Source organism: Musca autumnalis, unplaced genomic scaffold (assembly GCF_047663935.1).
Source record: "Musca autumnalis isolate F117 unplaced genomic scaffold, ASM4766393v1 scaffold_1, whole genome shotgun sequence".
Taxonomy (NCBI): domain Eukaryota; kingdom Metazoa; phylum Arthropoda; class Insecta; order Diptera; family Muscidae; genus Musca; species Musca autumnalis.
Genome location: NW_027411644.1, coordinates 59,006,960 through 59,031,230, shown reverse-complemented (window position 1 = coordinate 59,031,230; position 24,271 = coordinate 59,006,960). Strand labels below are relative to the sequence as shown.

The following is a 24,271-nucleotide window of genomic DNA, read 5'->3' as shown; positions in this document are numbered from 1 at the left end:
TTTAAATCGTGAATTTTTTAAAAATATTTTTTTTAAGCGTGGATTTTTTAAAAATATTTTTTTAAATCGTGGATTCTTTAAAAATATTTTTTAAATCGTGAAATTTTTAAAAAAAATTTAAAAAGGTGGATTTAAAAAAAATATAAATCGTGGATTTTTTAAAAATATTTTTTAAATCGTGGATTTTTCAAAAAAATTTTTAAATCGCAGGTTTTTTAAAAATATTTTTTAAATCGTGGATTTTTTAAAAATGTTTTTTAATCGCAGGTTTTTTAAAAATATTTTTTAAATCGTGAATTTTTTAAAAATAGTTTTTTTAAATCGTGGATTTTTTAAAAATATTTTTTTTAAATCGTGGATTTTTTAAAAAATATTTTTTTTTAAATCGTGGATTTTTTAAAAATATTTTTTTTAAATCGTGGATTTTTTAAAAATATTTTTTTTAAATCGTGGATTTTTTAAAATTATTTTTTTTAAATCGTGGATTTTTTTTAAATATTTTTTTAAATCGTGGATTTTTTAAAAATATTTTTTTTGAATCGTGGATTTTTTAAAAATATTTTTTTTAAATCGTGGATTTTTTAAAATTATTTTTTTTAAATCGTGGATTTTTTTTAAATATTTTTTTAAATCGTGGATTTTTTAAAAATATTTTTTTGAATCGTGGATTTTTTAAAAATATTTTTTTTAAATCGTGGATTTTTTAAAAATATTTTTTAAATCGTGGACTTTTTCAAAAAAATATTTTTTAAATCGTGGACTTTTTCAAAAAAATATTTTTGAAATCTAAGTTTATCAAAAATATTTTTGAATCGTGAATTTTTTACAAATGTTTTAAATAATGGATTTTTTAAAATATTTTTTAAATCGGATTTAAAAAAATTCAATCTTGGATTTTTAAAAATATTTTTTCAATCATGGGTTAAAACAAATTTCAATAACGGATTTAAAATTTTTTTAAATCGTTATTATTTTAAAATTATTTTTTAAATCGTGAATTCTTAAAAAATATTTTTAAATTGCAGTTTTTTTAAAAATATATATTTTTTACAAATGTTTTAAATAATGGATTTTTTAAAATATTTTTCAAATCGGATTTAAAAAAATTCAATCTTGGATTTTTAAAAATATTTTTTCAATCTTGGATTTTTAAAAATATATTTTTCTTCACTCGTGGATTTGAAAAAACTTCAATCTTGGATTTTTAAAAATATTTTTTCAATCATGGGTTAAAACAAAATTTCAATAACGGATTTAAAATTTTTTTAAATCGTTATTATTTTAAAAGTATTTTTTAAATCGTGAATTCTTAAAAAATATTTTTAAATTGCAGGTTTTTTAAAAATATTGTTTTAAATCGTGGATTTTTTGTAATATTTTTTAAATCGTGGATTTTTTTAAAAATATTTGATAAAAATATTTTTTAAATCGTAGATTTTTTAATATTTTTTAAATCGTGGATTTTTTTAACATTTTTTTAAATCGTGGATTTTTTTTAAATATTTCGTTTAAACAGTGGATTTTTTAAAAATATTTCTTTAATGGTGGATTTTTTTAAATATTTCCTTTAAATCGTGGATTTTTTAAAAATATTTCTTAAGTCGTGGTTTTTTTAATATTTTTTAAATGGTGGATTTTTTTTTAATATTTCCTTTAAATAGTGGATTTTTTACAAATATTTCTTTAATAGTGGATTTAAAAATCATTTTTTAAATAAATTTTTAATCTTGGATTTTTTAAGCATTTGCTAACAATATTTTTTTAAATCGTGGATATTTTTAAAATATTTTTTAAATGGTGGATTTTTTTAATATTTCTTAAATTGTGGATTTTAAAAAAATATTTTTTAAATCGTGGATTTTAAAAAAATTTTTTAAATCGTGGATTTAAAAAAAATATTTTTTAAATCGTGGATTTTAAAAAAAAAATATTTTTTAAATCGTGGATTTTAAAAAAAAATATTTTTTAAATCGTGGATTTTTTTTAAAATATTTCTTAAATCGTGGACTTTTTCTATAAATCTAAATCTAAATCTAAATCGTGGATTTTTTTTAAAATATTTCTTAAATCGTGGACTTTTTCTAAAAATCTAAATCTAAATCGTGGACTTTTTCTAAAAATCTAAATCTAAATCGTGGATTTTTTGAAATATTTTTGAAATTCGTGAATTTTTAAAACTATTTTTTTAATCGTGGATTTTAGATAATTTTTTTTTTTTTTTTTTGAAATGGTGGACTTTATAATTTTTTTTTCAATCGATTTATTTAAAAATATAAATATTTGTTCAATCTTGTATTTTTAAGTAAATATTTTTTAATCGTTGATTTAAAAAACTTCAATCTTGGATTTAAAAAAAAAAAATATTTTTTCAGTCATGGTTTTTAAAAAATATTTTTTCGATCGTGGATTTAAAAAAAAAATCCTTTTCCAATATTGGTTTTTTATTTAAAAAATATTTTTTTTCAATCGTTGATTTTATCATTTGTGGATTTTTTAAAGAATATTTTATAGGGTTTTGCCTTAGGGTTCATGCTCATGGATCAAAAGCTAATATTTAATCGCTTTTGAGCTACCTTCCCAGATCGAGACACAAAATCTGTGCTATATGACCAGTCATCTACGAAATCTGTGATCTCAGAAAAATCCAAGAATGGGTCTTTGTCTAGGCTCCATGGTAAAAATTCTCATGGAAATTGCAAATTAACTAACAATATCTGTCTTCAAAACCAACCGAGTTGTTACATAAAAAATTGTCAATTTCTGTGAAGTTAATTAAGTGTGACATATGTTAAGCTTATAATAAACGCATGCAACAAAGTAATCAACTACAGTGTTAGAGTGAAAATTGTGCACGTGCGGTGTATCTGTGTGTGTAATTATCTCAAGAAGATAACTTACCATGCTTTTCTTGCATTTCGGAAATTCGTTTATCCAAATCCTTTTTGGTTGGGCGTATTTCATTTTTCATTTCACCATAGGCCAACTATAAAGAAGAAGAAAAAACACACTCAAGTCAACTTATAATTTCATAATTTTACCCAAAATCCTCTCACCTCCTTTTCCAAACTGGCAATTTCATCGTTCAAGCGTAAAACCTCCCGCTTCGAGTGCAACAAATCAGCATCGGCTCGATCGAGTCGCTGACGCAACGAATTGATTTCAGCATTTAAACGAGCGGCCTCGGTTTTATTCTCCCTCAATGCGCGATCGAGTTGTAAACGTAAAGCTGTAATTTCTTGCTCGAGTGATTGCTTCTCAGCATTCACTTGAGCCATATCAGCCAAGAAGGTAGAACGATTTGAGCGCAGCTCCATTTTCAATTCTTCTATTTGCGAGTTACGATTGGCCAAATCACGTTTCATATCACCTTCAATACGTTTCTGGCGCTCCAAATCCAATTGCAGTTTAGCCACCTGCTCCCATTGACTACTTAAATCACCACCCAACTGATCAACTTGATTATTATAACGTCTCTCAGCATTGGAGCGTTCTTCAGCCACCCGCCGAGCCATTTCCATTTGCAATTCTCTTACCCTTTCATGTTGACGATCCAGTTCATCACGTAAATGACGTACCTCCATTTCAGCCTGAGAACGTTCCATTTGTACTAAATCGTTGATATAACGTTTTTGGGAGTTTTGAGAATATTGCTGAGACTTGGCCTCATCCAAGGACTTTTGCAAATGGCGTATTGTCTCTTCGAGAGCTGATTTATCCTTTTGCAGCATGTCAATTTGCTTGCGATGCATATCACAATTTTGTCCCGAATTTGAGGCACTCACCACGGCTAAGGGATCAGAGCGAGCCAGTTTCTTCTTTAAATCCTCATTTTCGTTCTTTACACGTTTTAAATCAATTTGGGCCTGCATCAGATCAGCTTCCAACTCACTGATACGAGCCTCATAGACAATATTGGGAGCAGCAGCATATCTTGGACTCTTCACTTCCTTTTTGCGATTGGCCGTAGCTTTAGATTTTCCATAGATGTCATCGGAATCTGATGAGGGACTGGTAGTTGACTTGTCACCATTCCCCTTGCCCAGATTACCCAATTCGGAGCGTGCAATATCTGTCAACTGTTCATTTTCGTTTATGACATCCTTAACCTTACCCAGTAGGTTGGTCAGCTCATTGCGACAATATTTCGATTCCTTTTCCAACTGCTCAATATAATCCTCTTGCTTTTCAATAAAATTGAAAATCTCCACTGGTGCCTGAACACTATCTGTAGGTGGTGCGGTATGAGGCTTAGCGGTGCTCCCTACTGTACTATAATAGTCGATGGTGGCTGTGGAAGGATTTGCCAATGCTGTTGTTATGGGTTGAGAAGTTGTCTGATACAGAGTCGAGGGTGCTGCCAAATTCTCCTTCGAAGCTGAACTAAAGCCACTCAGAGTTTTCTTGGGGCGATAACCTCCTGTTACCGTGGCACCCAATCGATTCTTCTGACTCGGTGAGAGATATTTCGAGATGTCAGCATACACTGGACGATCAATGGTCTGTAAAATATAAAAAATAAGGATCAATTGGATAGAAGATTTACATTAAAAAATTAAGGAATATTTTCAAAATGTTTTTCAATAATCGTTACTTATTTTAAAATATTTTTGAATAATTCTGAATTTTGTAAATATATTTTTTACAATCATCGATTTTAAAATATCTGTTTTTCAATTATTGCCAATTTTTTTAAACTATTTTTAAATAAATAAATTTTTCAATAGTCGTGGAGTTTTAAAAAAATATTTTTTCATTAATCGTGGATTTTTTAAAAAATATATTTTAATATTTTTAATAATGTTTTTTCATAATACTAAATTTTTTTTAAATTTTTTTTTTTTAAATAATCGTGGAGTTTCTAAAAAATATTATTTTCATTAATCGTGGATTTTTTAAAAAATATTTTCTCAATAATCGTGGATTTTTTAAAAAATATTTTTTCAATAATCGTGGATTTTTTAAAAAATATTTTTTCAATAATCGTGGATTTTTTAAAAAATATTTTTTCAATAATCGTGGATTTCTTAAAAAATATTTTTTCAATAATCGTGGATTTCTTAAAAAATATTTTTTCAATAATCGTGGATTTTTTAAAAAATATTTTTTCAATAATCGTGGATTTTTTAAAAAATATTTTTTCAATAATCGTGGATTTTTTAAAAAATATTTTTTCAATAATCGTGGATTTTTTAAAAAATATTTTTTCAATAATCGTGGATTTTTTAAAAAATATTTTTTCAATAATCGTGGATTTTTTAAAAAATATTTTTTCAATAATCGTGGATTTTTTAAAAAATATTTTTTCAATAATCGTGGATTTTTTAAAAAATATTTTTTCAATAATCGTGGATTTTTTAAAAAATATTTTTTCAATAATCGTGGATTTTTTAAAAAATATTTTTTCAATAATCGTGGATTTTTTAAAAAATATTTTTTCAATAATCGTGGATTTTTTAAAAAATATTTTTTCAATAATCGTGGATTTTTTAAAAAATATTTTTTCAATAATCGTGGATTTTTTAAAAAATATTTTTTCAATAATCGTGGATTTTTTAAAAAATATTTTTTCAATAATCGTGGATTTTTTAAAAAATATTTTTTCAATAATCGTGGATTTTTTAAAAAATATTTTTTCAATAATCGTGGATTTTTTAAAAAATATTTTTTCAATAATCGTGGATTTTTTAAAAAATATTTTTTCAATAATCGTGGATTTTTTAAAAAATATTTTTTCAATAATCGTGGATTTTTTAAAAAATATTTTTTCAATAATCGTGGATTTTTTAAAAAATATTTTTTCAATAATCGTGGATTTTTTAAAAAATATTTTTTCAATAATCGTGGATTTTTTAAAAAATATTTTTTCAATAATCGTGGATTTTTTAAAAAATATTTTTTTAATAATCGTGGATTTTTTAAAAAATATTTTTTCAATAATCGTGGATTTTTTAAAAAATATTTTTTCAATAATCGTGGATTTTTTAAAAAATATTTTTTCAATAATCGTGGATTTTTTAAAAAATATTTTTTCAATAATCGTGGATTTTTTAAAAAATATTTTTTCAATAATCGTGGATTTTTTAAAAAATATTTTTTCAATAATCGTGGATTTTTTAAAAAATATTTTTTCAATAATCGTGGATTTTTTAAAAAATATTTTTTCAATAATCGTGGATTTTTTAAAAAATATTTTTTCAATAATCGTGGATTTTTTAAAAAATATTTTTTCAATAATCGTGGATTTTTTAAAAAATATTTTTTCAATAATCGTGGATTTTTTAAAAAATATTTTTTCAATAATCGTGGATTTTTTAAAAAATATTTTTTCAATAATCGTGGATTTTTTAAAAAATATTTTTTCAATAATCGTGGATTTTTTAAAAAATATTTTTTCAATAATCGTGGATTTTTTAAAAAATATTTTTTCAATAATCGTGGATTTTTTAAAAAATATTTTTTCAATAATCGTGGATTTTTTAAAAAATATTTTTTCAATAATCTTGGATTTTTTTAAAAAATATTCTTTCAATATTCGAGGATTTTTTTAAAAAATATTTTTTCAATAATCGTGGATGTTTTTAAAAAATATTTTTTCAGTAATCGTGGATTTTTTAAAAATTTTTTTTTTTCAATAATCGTGTGTTATTTTAAAAATATGTTTTTTCTTCAATAATAGTGTGTTATTTAAAAAATATTTTTCAATAATCGTGGATTTTTAAAAAAAAAATTTTTTTCAATAATCGTGGGTTATTTTAAAAATATGTTTTTTCTTCAATAATTGTGGATTTAAAAAAATCAATAAGCGTTTAATTTGTAAAAAATCCTTTTTTTAATTAAAAGTCAATTAAAATTATTTCCAATTATCAGTGGATTTTTAAAAATATTCTTTTTTTAAATTATTGAGGATTTTTTTAAAAAATATTTTTTTTTTTCAATAATCGTAGATTTTTTAAAAAATAGTTTTCCTTCAATTAACCTGGATTTTTAAAAAAATATTTCTTTTAAATAATCGTGGATTTAAAAAAATATTTTTTCAATAATTGTGTTTTTCATAAACTTGGATTCTTTAAACAATATTTTTTTCAATAATCGTGGATTATTTTAAAAATTATTGTTTCAATAATCGTGGATTATTTTAAAAATTATTGTCTCAATAATCGTGTTTTTTTAATATTTTGCAATAATCGTGGATTATTTTAAAAATTATATTTCAGTAATCGTGAATTTCTTAAGTAATATTTTTTCAATAATCGTGAATTTAAAAAAAAAAAATAATTTTTCAATAATCGTGGATTTCCTAAAAAATAATTTTTCAATAAGTGTGAATTTCTTAAAAAAACAATTTTTCAAAAATCGTGGATTTTTTAAAAAAAATAATTTTTTAATAATCCTGGATTTTTTAAAAAAATTATTTTTCAATAATCGTTAATTTTTTTAAATAATTTTTTAATAATATTGTATTTTTTAAAAATTAATTTTTCAATAATTGTGGATTTTTTTAAAAAATAATTTTTCAATAATCCTGGATTTCTTAAAAAATATTTTTTCATTAATGGTGGATTTTTTAAAAAATATTTTTTATTAATCGTGGATTTTTTAAAAAATATTTTTTATAATATTGGATTTTTTAAAACTTAATTTTTCAATAATCGTTGATTTTTTAAATTATTTTTTTAATAATATTGAATTTTTTAAAACTTAATTTTTTAATAATCGTTGATTTTTTTAAATTAATTTTTTAATAATATTGGATTTTTTAAAAATTAATTTTTCAATAATCGTGGATTTTTTAAAAATTGATTTTTCAATAATCGTGGATTTTTTAAAAATTAATTTTTCAATAATCGTGGATTTTTTAAAATGCATTTTTCAATATTCGTTGATTTTTTAAAAATTAATTTTTCAATAATCGTGGATTTTTTAAAATTTAATTTTTCAATAATCGTGGAGTTTTTAAAAATTAATTTTTCAATAATCTTGGATTTTTTAAAAATTAATTTTTCAATAATCGTTGATTTTTTGAAAATTAATTTTTCAATAATCGTGAATTTTTTAAAATTTAATTTTTCAATAATCGTGGATTTTTTAAAATTTAATTTTTCAATTATCGTGAATTTTTTAAAAATCAATTTTTCAATTATCGTGAATTTTTTAAAAATCAATTTTTCAATTATCGTGAATTTTCTAAAAATATTTTTTTTAATAAATGTGAATTTTTTAAAAATATTTTTTTTTTAAATAATCGTGAATTTTTTAAAAAATATTTTTTCAATAATCGTGAATTTTTAAAAAATATTTGTTTTTAATGTGAATTTTTTAAAAATATTTTTTTTAAATAATCGTTGATGTTTTAAAAAATATTTTTTCAATAATCGTTGAAGTTTTAAAAAATATTTTTTCTGTAATTTTCGATTTAAAAAAAATATTTGTTCAAAAATCTTCGATTTTTTAAGAAATATTTTTTCAATAATCGTCAATTTAAAAAAAAAATGAATAATTGTGGATTTTTTAAAAAATATTTTTTAATAACAGTTGATTAAAAAATTCAATAATTTCGGTTTTTATGAAAAAACTTTTGTAAGGATCAAAATATTGGATTTTTTATATATTTTTATCTGATGTTTTTGTAAATATTTTAAAAAATATTTATCAGATACAATTTCTTCAAATATTTTTTCTGGATTTTGAAAAACTATTTTTTGTAGGACCAGTAATTCTGGACATTTTTTCGTGACTCATTGCGGTATTTTTTAATCCAGCACTTGTCTCCATTTTTAATTTGTGTATCCTTTACTTACCGACATATTATCCGAATAATTATCCGCCGAATCATCATTGATATTCCTCAAGTATGAACTGGTTGCAGTTTTCGATGGAGAATATGAATCAGAGGCCAACATTAGTTTCAAACGCCCCACCGCTTCATTGTAGGCATAATTGGTGTAATCCATGGTTTTGGTTTTCTTATTAATGCCGCCACCTTTTAAAGGTTTCATGGAATTGATTCTGTTTTCAACAAAAATTTTTCTTAAATATTAGAAACTTTTTTTACAAATTTCAATAATTTAGTTTTATTTAATTTAATGTTATTTTCTTGGTGTTTTCAACATTTTGTAATAATGTTTTTTCTTCACGTTAAACAACCCCTTGCTATGCATGCTAAATTTCAACTAAAGTGAACGGGAATTAAGGTAACGAACGGCTTCAATCGAATTGGTTTTGTATAATGCCAACATAAAATGTTGTTGTAATACAAAGTTCATGGGTAAGAGCATTAAGGGTTTTCCCACATGACAAGTGTTGGCATATGTACCTGTGTGTGTATGTTTAGGACAATTGGTCAAGTTCGGTTACTTTGGCAACGTGTTGAGGTCGCATTTGTTTAGGCCAAAAAATTCCAATAAGTCACCACTTTAACCACCCCTTAGTTAGTAGTTTAAGGCCATACAAGCACAGTTAGGGGTAGGTTTGTCTGTGCAACTATTATGAAATAAGACTTAGAAGGATGTTTTCACGGTAAATAAGGGGTATGCTAAGGTTGGAGAAAGAGCCCAACATTTGAATTGGTGGTAAAAGTTGGAAATGCATAGGTTTAGGAAAAGTCCGCATTATTAATCAAACATTCTTGTGTTGTGTTTCTTTTATGTTATTTTATTAATTTTAAGATCAATTAAAGTTCATGGGTGTCTTACAGAATTTTTAAAAAGTTCAATACCAATGAAAATCCGTTTATTTTACGGGAAAATGAATCGCCTTTAATTAAAAAAGTGAATGCTCATGGCCTTCTTAGATTTTAAAAAGTTAGATGTACATTAGTTTGTCCCAAAAAAATTGGGGAATGGGAATAAAATTGAGGTCTTCTAAGGTCAGCAGAAGACTTTATTAGGTCCTCTAAGGTCGACAAAAGACCTTCTAAGGTCAGCATAAAACATCGTTAGGTATAATAAGATCAGTAGAAGATCTCATGACGTCTTCTAAGATCGACAAAAGATTTTCTAAGTTCAAGAGAAAACCGCGTGAAGCCTTCTATGTCAGCAGAGGACCTCTGGAGGCCATCTAAGGTCAGCAGAAGATTTCATGTGGTCTTCTAAGGTCAGCCTTAAGCCTTAAGACCTCATTATGTCCTCTGAGATCGACAAAAGACCTTCTAAGGTCAACAGAAAACATCGTGAGGTCTTCTTAAGTCAACGGAAGACCTCATGACGTCTTCGACAAATGATTTTCTAAGTTTTTAAAAAGTTAACTGCACATTAGTGTATCTCAAAAAAAATTTGGGAATGGGAATAAAATTTAGATGTACAAGAGCCAGAATGAGACCCATTCTGAGGTCTTCTGAAGTCCGCAGAAGAACCATTGAGGTCTTCTTAGGTCGACAAAAAATGTTCTAAGGCGAATAGAAAATCTCTTGATGTCTTCTAAGGTCAGCAGAAGAATTCTTGAAGTATTCTGAGGTCAAGAGAAGACCTCTCTACGAGTTCTAAGGTCAGCAAAAGACCTCCTGAGGTTTTCTAAGATAAGCAGAAGACCCGTTGATGTCTTCTAAGGACAACAGAAGACCCGTTGAGGTATTCTATGGTCAGCGGAGGAGCTTATGAGATTTTCTAAGGCGAACAGAAGAACTTTTGATGTCTTCTAAGGTCAGCAGAAGATCTCTTGAGGTGTTCTGAGGTCATCAGAAGACCTCTTGGCGCGTACTAAAGTCAGTAAAGTCAGAAAAATACATCTTTATGTCATCTAAGGGTATCAGAATACCTCATGAGGTCTTCAAAAGTCGACAAAAGATTTTCTAAGGCGAACAGGAGACCTCTTGGCGTATACTAAAGTCAGCAGAAGACCTCCTTAGGTTTTCTAAAGTCAGTAAAAGACCTCTTCTTGTCTTCTACGGTCAGCAGAAGACCTCATTAGGTCCTCTAAAGTCGACAAAAGATATTCTAAGGTCATCAGAATACCGCTTGTTGTCTTCTAAGGTCAGCAGAAGACCACATTAGGTTCTATAAGGTCGACACAAGATCCTCTATGACCAACAGAAAACATCGTCAGGTCTTCTAAAGTCAGCAAAAGAGCTCTTGAAGTCTTCTAAGGTCAGTGGAAGACCTCCTGAAGTCATTAGGTCCTCTAAGGTAGACAAAAGATATTCTAAGGTCAACAGAAAACCTCTTGAGGTCTATTAAGGTCAGTTGAAGAACTCATTAGGTTTTCTAAAGTCAGCAGAAAACATTTTGATGTTATCTAAGCCTCAGAAGACTTCTCGAGGTATCCTGAGGTCATCAGAAGACCTCTTGATATATTCTAAAGTCAGCACAAAACCTTCAGAGGTCTTCTAATGGCAGCAGAATACCTATTGATGTGTTCTAAATTCAACAACAAAACATGGTAAGGACTTCTAAGAAGAGGACTTCTTGAGGAATATTCCAGATATTTTTGGAACATTATCGAGATGGTATGGAGAGTAAAATTAAAAAACTTCAGAAAATGTTTGTGCATGGAAGTATACGTAAATGAGTGACCCTAAATATTGAGACATTTCGGGGCCCATATCTCAACAAGTATTGGCTTCTAATAGCAAAATTTTAATAATGTTATAGTCATAAACACAGCGACAAACCGCTTTTGAATTTCAACATATTCCGAGAAGTGACCTTAAAATTGTAAAATTGTTGATCTTTTGAGGAGGAGGAACCCGACATAGGCCAATTTGGGAGACATTCCTTGCGATCCTTTATCTTGCCAACCAGCATGACTTGCCCACGAAAAATACGATATTATAATGTTGTAATGCGAATCACCGCCCTTAGACTACAACTAACAGCAATTTAAATTGATCGGCGTATGGACTTTATCCTACAAAACCATTATATCGCTGTAATCAGGACCACAAGGTGTGCCATCGCTAAAAATCCAAAACTATTCTCCAACACCTCCTATACTGTTCTTAATTAAAATTGTTGTGCTTTTGCAAGGAAGGAACTTGATGTACGTTTAGAAGAAAATAATATATCGAAGAAGAAATTTTTTACAGTATCGGCAAGTTGTCGTACTAATCATTTTTGTTTGTGGCAACAGGGTTTTAGTATGACACCCAAAAGAAATTCTAACGTCGGGATGTGGTAACCTATTGCCAAAAAAAAACAAGTGAGCCAAGGCTATAGTCGTGTCTATGTGCTACCCTACATCACTACCCCTGTACATAAGCTTTTGACTGGTAAAATTCAAAAAATTGAAATTGGGATAGCTTGGCGCCTTTGCGTCTTCATGTCTTCATTAACTCAGGTAAATTTTGTTGAAACGCATTTAAGTGCATCGTCAGTACAACTCAAATAAAAAATAGAAAAGTGGGATGTATGCCAACCATCAATAGGATTCTTTCTCTGTGAGATAAATTTCTGATGATCCGATCAAAATTCCGACCTGTAGTGTGATTGCACAAAAAATGGAAAAATGCTATACCGACTATTGCTATATCTTTGTTGTTTGACCACTTATGACAACCTACGTTACATCGTTGCAAATCTTCTACTTTCATTAGCAGGTTTTGATTTTGATATACCCCTTATAGTAGCAGAGATATTCGCTTTGAAATAAAACGTTGACTTTTTCTCCAAATAAGTTTTTTGGCTATTCCGACCCCTGAATATTATCCGACCATCATCAAAATCAATAGGCTTCTTCCTCTGTAGGACCCCCAAAAACCCCCAAAATTTCGTGACGATCCAATCAAAATTGCGACCTGTAGCGTGATTACAAAAAAAATGGAAAAATGGGATGTATTACCGACTATTGCAATATCTCCGTTATTTGGCCACCTACGCCAACTACTTTTTGGTATGTATAAGTATGGGTCTACGACCATTATTTCAATGCGTTACAAACTTTTTGGGCAAACCCAAAAAAAAACCCGCATAGTGGTGTAGGGTATAAAAATCAAAACGATATGAAAATGACAGACGGACATGTTTAGCTCGAGAATTTTAGTGTCGACTGAAAATGGAGTATCTGTTTTCCATAGAGAGGGGCTGGATTCTTGTTCTATGAAAATATGAAATTAAAAATATTTTCTTTATAATTTTTTTCATTTGAAAATTTTCACCCCATAAAAGTTTTTATTTTACACTTTCATAGAAACAGAATCGAGCCCCAGGTCAAGTTTGAAAATGGCCTATATCGGCTCATCGTTTGGTTATCAACATAGGTTCATGTTTTGGTATATCTCCCAGTTACGGTAGCTCCCGATTTTCGATATTTTGAGGATTTTATCTTCATTTCTCGACTGAACTATACGTAATTTGATAGTTGAGGTTCCCAGTGGTAACAAAACTTCTTGTTTAAACTACGTTAAAACATATAAATTTGATCAATTATATGTAACATAACTTCCAGCTCTGTAATCATCTTGTAAATTTGGCATCATTATACCCTCAGCATTTATGCTAACAAGGGTTTATGGCAAATAACAAAATTCCTTTGCAATTCCATTTGAAAAAAATTAAAAAATTTTTTCGCGAGCACATCTACGATTTTTGGTATAGAGTTACAGGAAAAAAATCTGGTTTCAAATCTGCTCGCGTTCACGAAATTGGCCGTTGCGCGCAAAAGTTATAGCGGATTTTATCCTCTTATAAAGAAAAAATATTTTAAAATTTCTTATTTTTTGTATTGAGAAAATGTAAGCATATATCGACACCTCCAAATAATAGTATGCTAAGTCTAAAAAGTGAGTTTTGCAGGAGAAGCTCTCAAAGTTTGGACATTTTTTTGAACTTCAGTACTATGCTAAGTCAATATTTGTTTATAACTTCTGTTCGGATTAACCGATCATTACCAAAATTAGACAGAATTTAAGTTAAAGGACGTTCGACACCTACAAATAATAGTTTGCTAATTCTGAAAAGCGAGTTTTGCAGGACAAGCTCTAAAAGTTTGGAAATTTCTTTGAACTTCAGTACTATGCTAAGTAAATATTTGTTTATAACTTCTGTTCGGATTGTCCGATCATTACCAAAATTTGACAGAATTTAAGTTAAATGACGTTAAATATAAAAATGTAAAGAACTTGAAAACATGCTAAGTCGACTTAGCATACTATTGTTTGGAGGCGTCGATATCAGTAACAGCATTTGATATCCATCCGTAGATGCACCAAAATTTCCAAAATGTGTTTTCATTTTCGCGAAAAATCAAAAAAATTAAAAAAATCTGGCAATAAAATTAAATTATACTAACTCAGAGTCCGTATAAACCTCTAAAAACTAAATTAAAAATACGTACAGAAACTAGACAACGCGTAAAAAAATGATAAAAAAATTATAAACATTGGCTTTATAAATTGCATATTATAACAACAACAAAAGAGAAACAACTCATTGTTGGAAAATATTGTTACAAATATATTTTTTGGTTTGTTTCGAAAAATTAGAAAAAAAATATTTGAAAGTTATCCAACTATTTCGCTAAAATCTAATACATAAATTAAAGTATTCTGCTAAAACTTTATCAAAATATATGGTTTACCATCGTGAAAGCTTAACTGCTTACTGTGATAACTTATAAGGATAGGAAATTAAGAGTAATATTGAAGTTACTATCATTTAAAAGATATGAAAGTTAAAAAGCCTGTAATTCGCGAAATAGTTAAAGTCGGTTGATGCGCATCCGATTTTGGATAAAGCGAATCAATCTCTTTCAATATTTGCGCATATTTCGATGTTTCACTCAGCGGCCATTGTGTGCCGCCAGTTGCATCATGCACTGCAAAAAACCGTAAAATTGGTAAAAATCGCGCAATGTGCATACGATTTTAATGCGCTTCGGGTTTCATCAGCGCCCATCAAAAATTCGTCAATACACATATTTCAAATAGATTCTTCAAAAACCGCGGATGTGCCTCCCCATTCAATTTTTGTCGAAATACCCATATTACTCGCGTATCTCTGTTTTTTTATGAAACGTGTTTTCGCAAATATTATAATCGCGAGTAAAGGATTCCATTTATGTAAAAAATTTTAAAGAAAATCGCGGTTTAGTACGCGGATTTGTCAAAATATATTTTTGCTGATTTACCGATTTTCAAGGTATCTATATCCGCGGTTTTAGTAGATGAATTCGATCGCGGAAGGCTTCATTAGAACCGTCGCGTAAAAAAACTAAATTCACGCGGGTTTTAAAGGAAATTGAATGACAGTTGTAAATTATACACGCAAAAAGTATGTTTTGTAAGAAAATTCACGCATGAAATTTTGGCCTTTCGACTCCAATTACTAGGATGTTGCAAGGAGCACACTCATGAGATATGCACCAAACAACGTAAAATCATGAGTTCTATAATCGTGTTATGAGTTTGGAATACTACCTTCTTGCGCGTCCGGATTATTAAAAAAATTTCAAAAAACCCCGAAATTCCGGCTTCAAAATGTCAGCATCAATTTTAGGTGGATGCAGTGGTTATTGCACATGGAGTATTCTGCGATTCATTCTTTGGGAATAGGTCTATAAAATGTAAGTTTAAGCCAGAAATCGCATGGGAACATAAAAAAACTTGTTGGCTTCAACCCATTTTTACCCATTTTTCTACATTGATGCCAACACAGCTTCCACGAAAATTAATTTTAATGGTCTACATTATGGGATCCCTCCTAAAACACTTCATTTTGAAGAATTGTAGTCATACTTTATAGAATACGTTAATAGTTCGCGAATTCTGAAAGGGTGAAACTCGGATTCATCGATTGCAAAACATTTTTGTTATTTACCATATACACTTTCATACGGGCAAAATGTGCCTCATCGAAATAATGGTTTTAGACCCCAAGTATGTTTGGACGAAATGTGTTTCAGACAATTTGGAGTCGATTGAGCAATGTCTGTCCGTCCGTCTGTCTGTCTGTCTGGCTAGAGCGCACGATAACTCTCGAACGGATAAACCGATTCGGTTCAAATTTTGGCTTTCGTAATATTTTACCCAAACTTAGTTTAAGTTCGAAGATGGGCTATATCGGTCCACTCCATCCGGTACCTCCCTCACAAAAGTTCGAAAATGTTCTGAAAATTTGTGAGCACGATAACTCTTGAAGGGAGTAACCGATTTGGTCCAAACTTTGCCCATCGTGAAACGTGTACCAGACTTAAATAAGGTTCCAATATGGACTCTATCGGTCCACTCCTTCTGGTACCTCCCACACAAAATTTCGGGAAAGTTCAGTTTAGGGCCATCTCTCGAATCGCTTTGATTTTTGTTTTAGCAACTTGTATTCACTGTCCTTCATACGACGGTACAAGTTTAATCAGGGGCAAGTCCATACTTCCTGAGAAAATAGCCTGAAAGCTGCAAAAGACGCCTATGACACCGTGTGAGGTGGTTGGAGCGCAAGATAACTCTCGAACGGATAAGTTCACTTTAAGACCTGATATCGAATCACTTTGATTTTTGTTAAAGCAACTTGCATTCGCTGCCTCAATTACGATGGTAAAAGTTTTTTTAGGGGCAAGTCCATACTTCTTGAGCAAACAGCCCGAAGAGTGTAAAAACCCCCTATGGCACCATATGTTGTGGCTGGAGAGCCAATTCCATAACGGTCAATGTCGATCCATTCCTTTTAGTATCTCCACCGCAAAAATTTTGATCTTTAATCCTAATCAACATTTTTGTCGGTTCAAACGCCCTAAATACATACATACGTATTTTGGGAAAAAATTCTTTCAATATACACAGGCTGAGGGTATATCTCTGTCGGTAAAGCCGACTGATACTTTTTTACTTGTTTTATACTTATTTCTCTATTCCTTTTTCGCCTTGTCACTTTTATATAAACGTCAAATGTAAATTAATAAATTTCGGCCTCTTTTATCCACTGCCACCGAAGGAACCACAACTCAGCTCTAAGGGAAGTAATAAAACACTAATATAAAACATACTTAGTATTTCTTTTGTTTATCCCCGCTAAGGTATCATTAGCCACACTTCGATGGCTTTTGTAGTGATTCTCCTATCTCTGGAAATTGCGTGCCTATCTGCTCTCTACCAGGTTTTAAAGTTTTCAAACAGTACCAGAAAGTGTCCTGTAACTTTCTTCACTTCTCTATCGAAAACTGCCAACGTAGGTTCAAGTTTTGCTATAACCCCCATATAACGATAGCACCCGATTTTCGGTATTTCGCAGGGTTTGGCTACTTTTTTGAGTTAACAATCTGTTATTTGACGATAGAGGTTCCCAGTGGTCACGCAACTTCATTAAAATTTTTTAACGTATTTCCATGTTTAGGCATAACCTCCATATTAGGGTTCGATTTTAGATATTTTTGAGGAATTTAGCCAAATTTGTTCACCGAGCAATATGTAATTTGTTATTTGAGGTTCCCTGCAATCATGAAACTTCTCCAACAAGAATTTTCAACATAGGTCCATATTTTGATATAACCCCAATTAAAAGATACCGACCGATTCAAGACATTTTTAGGTACAGTCCGACTAATATAGGCATTTGGACAGGAAACAAATGATTCTATTTTAGTTCAGAATATTTTATGGTGGTTCGATATATACATACAGATAATCCCTAGGCCTTCGAATAATAGTAACTATTAAATTTTTTTATTTTTCTGTAAGTTTTATCACAGTGCTCTTGAACCAAATTTAAATGAAAAGAGCTTACATCTGGGAGCAAATCAGAACAGTCATTTCTCTAGGGATTTTTTACAGCTGCAATATTTTCTCTAATCCCATTTCGATAAGACTTGTGGTTTCCAAGCAAAATCGAAAAAACCTAAAAATGTGAACTTTGACGGCGATTTATTTAAAAAGGGCCCGACGGTTTGCTTTTTGATTTTTCTCATCTATGAACATTGTAGTTTCAGAATCAGCAAAAACTTCGCAGGAGTTAGCTCATTTCTTTTAAAGTTGGATCAAGAGCACCGTGTTATATAACTTGGAGGCTATATTTCCCAGTCTCTGCAGCATTTATGCTAACGAGGGTATATACACTTTCATACGAAATAATGGTTTTAGACCCCAAGTATGTTTGGACAAAATCCGTTTCAGACAATTTGGAGTTGGCTGGCTGGAGCGCACGAGAGTTAGTGTCGGTCCAAAATTTGGTTTTCGTAATGTTTTGCCCAAACTTAATTTAAGTTCGAAGATGGATTATATCGGCCCACTCCTTCCGTTACCTCCCCCACAAAAGTTCGCAAATGTTCGGAAAATTTGTGCGTACGATAACACTTTAAGGGAGTAAACGAAATGGTCCATACTTTGCGCATCGTGAAATTTCTACCAGACTAGTATGAGGTTCCAATATGGACTTAATCGGTCCACTCACACAAAATTTCGGAAAAGTTCAGTTTAGGACCTGCTCTCGAATCGCTTTGATTTTTGTTGCAACAATTTGTATTCACTGCTCCCCATACGATGGTAAAAGTTACATCAGGGGCAAGTTCATACTTCCTGAGAAAATAGCGTGAAAGGTGCAAAAAAAACTCCTATGACACCGTGTGTAGTGGTTGGAGAGCAAGATAACTCTCGAACGAATTTGCCGATTCGGTCCAATATTTTGCCTTCGTAATATTTTGACCAAACCTAGTTTAATTTCGAAGATAAGCTATATCGGTTCGCTACTTCAGGTACCTCCCCCACAAAAGTTCAAACATGTTCGGAAAAATTGTGCGCACGATAACTCTTGAAGGGAGTTACCGATTTGGTCCATACTTTACACATCCTTATATATCTACCAGATATAAATCAGGTTGGAATATGGAATATGTCCACTCCTTCGGGTACCTATCACACAAAATTTTGGATAAGTTCACTTTAAGACCTTCTTCCAAATCGCTTTGATTTTTATTGAAGCAACTTGCATTCGCTGTCTCAATTACAACGGTAAAAGTTTTTTTAGAGACAAGTCCATACTTCTTGAGAAAACAGCATGAAAGGTGTAAAAACCTTTATGTCACCATATGTAGCGGCTGGAGAGCACGATAGCTCTCCAAATGATCAACCGATTTGGTTCAAAATATCGCCTTCGTCATATTTTGTCCAAATTTCAGTTTCAGTTCGAAGATGGACAATACCGTTCCACAACTTCTGGTACTTCCCCCCAAATATTTAAAAAATATCACTAAAATTGTATGCACAATATCTCTTGAACGGGGCAAACAATTTGACCCAAATATTTGATCTCCTAATATTTTGTCCAAATTTAGTTTGACTTTTAAAATGACCCATATCGGTCCTCTCTTTAGGGTAGCTCCCCCACAAAAGTTCAACATTTGTTTCTAAGTGCAGTTTAGGGTCTGTTCGAAGATCCTTTGGAAATGTATACCAATGATGTTCGTTGTGGTCCTGTTTAAAGCGATATTATGTTTTCCGTGGACAAGTCAATGCTTCCTGACATACTGCTTCAAAAGTTATACGAAGACTCACTCAAATGACTAGTGGGCGCAATATCTATCGAAAAGATATGACTCCCAAAATAAGATCCACTTCCATAATGGACAAAGTCGGTCCATTCCTTTAAGTAACTTCTCCCCAACACTTTGAACTTTAATCCTAATCCACAATTTTGTCGGCAAACTCAAATGTTCAAAAAGTGTTTCAATTCACATGGGCTGAGGGTAAAAAGTATCAGTCTGCTTTGCCGACAGACTTAGATAATGTTTCAATATAGGCTCAATCGGTTCACTCCTTCGGGTACCTCCCACACAAAATTTCGGAAAAGTTCAGTTTAGAGCCATCTCTCGAATCGCTCTGAGTTTTCTTTTAGCAACTTGTATTGACTGCCCTCCATACAACGGTACAAGTATATTAGGGGCAAGTCCATACTTCCTGAGAAAGTAGCCTGAAAGTTGCAAAAAATTCTATGACACCGTGTGAGGTGGTTGGGGCGCAAGATAACTCTCGATCGGATCTGCCGATTCGGTCCAAAATTTGGCCTTAGTAATATTTTGTCCAAACATAGTTTAAATTTGAAGATAAGCCATATCGGGCTACTCCTTCAGGTACCTCCCGCACAAAAGTTCGAAAATATTCGGAAAATTTGTTCATATGGTAACTCTTGAAGGGAGTGGCCGAATTGGTCCATACTGTACACATCCTAATATATCTGCTAGATATAGATCAGGTTAAAATATGGACTTTATTTGTCCACTCCATCCGGTACCTCCTACACAACATTTCCGATAAGTTCACTTTAAGACCTGCTATCGAATCACTTTGATTTTTGTTGAAGCAACTTACATTCGCTGCCTCAATTACGATGGTAAACGTTTTTTCAGGGGCAAGTTCATACTTCTTAAGCAAACATCCCGAAGGGTGTAAAAACCCCCTATGGCACCATATGTAGTGGCTGGAGATCCACTTCCATAATGGTCAATGTACCTCCATTCCTTTTAGTATTTCCTCCACAAAACTTTTGATCTCTAATCCTAATGAACATTTTTGTAGGCTCAAATGCCCAAAATTTTTAAAAACCCCTAAATACATATGTTTTTTGGGAAAAAATTGTTGCAATATACACAGGCTGAGGGTATATCTCTGTTGGCAAGGCCGATTGATACTTTTTTCTTGTTTTTTTTTTTTTAATTACGCTAAAGGTCGCAATTTTGATAGGATCGTCACGAAATTTTGGTGGTTAATTGGTCTTCCAGAGAGGAAGAAGCATATTGAGTTTGGTGATGGTCGGATAATATTCAAGAGTCGGAATGGAAGAAAAACTTATGTGGACAAAAATTCAAAAATTTATTCTTATACGAATATCTCCGCTTTTAGTAGTCGTATTCCAAAAGGAAAGCCCGTCAATGGATAAGGAAAATATAACCTTTATTACGATGTAAAATAGGTCGGCGCAAATCCCAATTTCCCAATTTCTTATTTGAATTGTACTGACGAGTATCTCAGGTTTGGTTGGATGCGTTGGATGAAGACATTCTGAGCTTTAAAATGTTCCCAATTGCGTTACCAGAATTGGTGAAATGCTTATGAAGTTGAAAAAGAAGCTGTGATATCCCAATTTCCAATTTATGGAATTTTATTTCCATGTCAGATATGTCTGCTTCTGTTGGACATATTCCAAGTAGAGAGCTTGATAATGAAACTAAACAATCTGAGCTTTAAATTAATACAAAATGTGGCATTTATGGTAAAATATCAGAGTTATTGCAAAAGGCGCTAAGCTATTTTGAAGTTTTCTTTTTTAATGACAAATACCTCTGCTTATATTTGGCGTATTAACGACATGTAAAATGCTGATCAAGAATACCAGCAAAGCATTCAATCAGAGTCAAGTAGATATTGACAGTAGTCAAATATAAAATTAAATATTAATTATTTTGGTTCAGTTCGCCTTAATTCATTTGATATAAAATCAGATAGGTGAAAACTTTATTTTTCTGTAAGTTTTATCACAGTGTTATATAACTTTGGTTATATTTCCTAGTCTATGTATATTTTTTGAATTATGTGGACCTTCTTCCGTTATATTTTTTGTCATCCAAAAAGATTGTTTCTTAACTTTTCAGAGATTTTATGAATGTGAATGAAATTTTCATAAATTGGAGCTTCTTTAATTTTTTATTATCATGAGGGATTATTTCAAATAATTTGTATTTAAATTCTATTCACCACAAAATGTTATGTAACACCAAAAAAATGTTATGTAATTTTTTTTTTTTTTTTTTTTTTTTAAACATTTTTAATATTTTCTGAAATTTTCTAAATTTTTCATTATTATTATTTTTATTTATTTATTTTGAATATCCTTTTTAGGATTCTTGCCTTGTTTTAAATTTTTTCGAACGTGTGGTACTGAGACTGCAAACACTTTCTTTATCCGACAAAGCCAAAGAATCACGGCGTCGACGATTAACCGACGATTGACGTTGTTGCCACAAATCGAAATTCGTGGTGTTCGACAAATCCGTTGTTAGGTTCAAGTCGCGTTGAACGTTCTTCGAGGAATGACGCGGTGTATACAATTGACTTAACGTGTTCGAAGACAAAGGTTCCGATTTCATTTTTGCCAAAACCGACACACAACGACACGCGAAATGTGTCAATAGGAGCGAGCAGGAGGGAGTTAGGAAAAGTTCTTAGTTATTTGCGGGTATGAGGAAACAACTTTGCGTTTTAATGGAACCGCAAATTGTGGTTGTGTGTGAGTATGTGTGTGCGGAAAAACTCAAAGACGTAAAGGATTCAGTGATTTTTTAATGCACCGCAGGAAATAACTTTGAACAGGAAACGCCTTTTTAACTTTTAACACTTCCTTCCGTTCGAATGAAGAGTTTATCCTTGTACTGTGGGGTTATGATTGCCTCTGTTTTTCTTTGTTTTTAGAGGAGGTTCTTTTTCAAAACAATGTTTTTAGGTTAGATTATGTTAGTTGCACTTTGTTGTTGTTGCCGCCGTGGTTGTTGTTATAACAAAGCAATTTATGTTAGTTAAACATTGTTTTTTCTGCTTCTTTTGAAAGTTGTTAAGTTTTATTTGATTTTCATTAGTTCGCTTTCCTCATTTTTTGCTGTCTTTTTTTTCTTTTTTATTAATGCAACATAATTGTTTTTCTTTATGAAAGCCTTTCAACACTTTGTTGGTTCGTTTCTTTTTTCTTCTTGGGAAAACCGTCCCGTTTTTCTATTCCTTCCCGTTTGCTGCTGTCTGGCCAATTCAAAATTTCTTCAACTCAATCCTACGATTTCCCGTTACAACTAAAATGTTGTCAGTCTGACGTCAGGTCTTTTATAGACTTATTTGGATTTAGTTGTTTGTTTTTCCAAGCGTTACCTATCCGCTGTTGTTATAGTAGTGCGGCTTCGAATTGTGACAACAACAAGGTGTGCGTTTAGGGTTCGCATTCACCTCAACAACATGGGTTTGTTTGTTGATATCTGGTCTTTTGGTATTTTCCCTTTAACATGGCTCTTTATTAAATGGTGGGGCTCAGGGTGGGGATGTTCCTTCATGTTAATGTCTTTGGTGCCATGTTGTGATGTGCGGAAATGCAAAATAAAGAATCAGACAATAAAAATCGAACATTCCGTAACATAATTTTTCCACCCATTACCGATGAAATGACAATGGAAAAATGCTTTATATGTAGACAGAAGCGTAGGTAAAAGTAGCATTAAATGGGGGATGGTCTATACAAAAAGTTTCAGCTATACAAACAATTATATAACGAATTATTAAGATGGTCCCAAATCATTGGTGCCCATAAACAAAATTAATGACGTTGGGGAAAACTGGAAGGAAGGTATTTCATTTCGAATTTTTGTCAGTGTCCGAGGTAGTCGCCGATATTTTCATGATGCCTCATGGAAGAAGGGAGAAATCACCCGATTGCGTATGTGTATATATTAGAATGTCATCGGGAGTTCCTCCTCGTTACATACTTGTCGGTATCAAAGGTTATTGATTGCTTTCAATTCCCACGGACTCGCCGGGTTCAAACCTCGGCTATATTGAACCGCAATTGGATAACACCCTCCAATGCCTTAAAACTCCTCACAACTAGTGAGAAGTCCCGAATGTCCTCCTTTCAACTATAGCAAAGGCATTGAAATCCCTGTAGATCCTTCCCTGAAAGAACATTTTCGCCTTCCCATCCATGAACATGGTGTAGGGGCTAAGACGGCTTTGTAGGAAATCACTGTCCAGATTGTGAATTGCCTCAATCAGCGTCGACCACTCGAAAGGACAATAGTGGCAGCCTTAAATCTGTCCAAAACTTTCAATACGGCAATTAATCCATATTGATTTCCGATATCATGGATTCTAATTTTCCAAATGATGTCCCTCGTTGGCTTGCCAATTACCTTGCCGGTCGTCAAGCTTTCGTCGAATTCAGAGATCAACAATTCAATTTTCGCAAGTTAAAAATGTGAGTGCCGCATTTTGTTCAACAGGTATCTAGCGAAGCTCAGCAGTCCTCAACCAAACGGTCCAGTGGTGTCGTGTTGTACCATCATTTCCTCAGGTGTATATATATGCGACGTAAAATATCTAACTATTCCCCCACCGACACACATTTATTTCGGCAGTGCAATCTCTTGTAATCACCTACAAAGTCCACAGTGTCGAGAAAAGTCAACCCAGAACTTGACATATTTTTCGAATACAGACGTATAGAAAATAACAGCATAGAAAATAATCCGAAAATACTTGGCATAATCTCCTCCGTGTTTTTCCTCACACGCCACTTTACCAGAAAGTGAAAGGTAGGAACAAGGTCTTTAAAGATTCTAGGGCAAAGATAAGGAAAACAAGTAAAAAGTATCAGTCGGCTTTGCC

The 24,271-nt window shown here is 31.0% G+C and overlaps 1 protein-coding gene across 10 annotated transcripts in view; it reads right to left on the bottom strand.

The window, feature by feature from the left end:
* The window catches only part of LOC141398393 (uncharacterized), a 38,725-nt gene extending 16,029 nt beyond the window's left edge, over positions 1 to 22,696 (bottom strand). For 9 of the 10 annotated variants that reach the window (XR_012411636.1, XR_012411635.1, XR_012411633.1 and 6 more), the window contains exons 1-4: positions 21,758 to 22,696; positions 8,799 to 9,006; positions 3,054 to 4,499; positions 2,899 to 2,983 (exon numbers count right to left, since the gene is read on the bottom strand). Coding sequence is in view for 3 of the 10 variants with exons in the window: in XM_073975682.1 (XP_073831783.1) it covers positions 2,899 to 2,983; positions 3,054 to 4,499; positions 8,799 to 9,006; positions 21,758 to 21,996 (1,978 nt within the window). In the remaining 7 variants the exon portion in view is untranslated. Of the gene's footprint in view, positions 1 to 2,898; positions 2,984 to 3,053; positions 4,500 to 8,798; positions 10,107 to 21,757 lie in introns of those variants that run through there. The other variant, XR_012411634.1, reaches the window with a different exon arrangement.
* Positions 22,697 to 24,271: the final 1,575 nt, after the last annotated feature.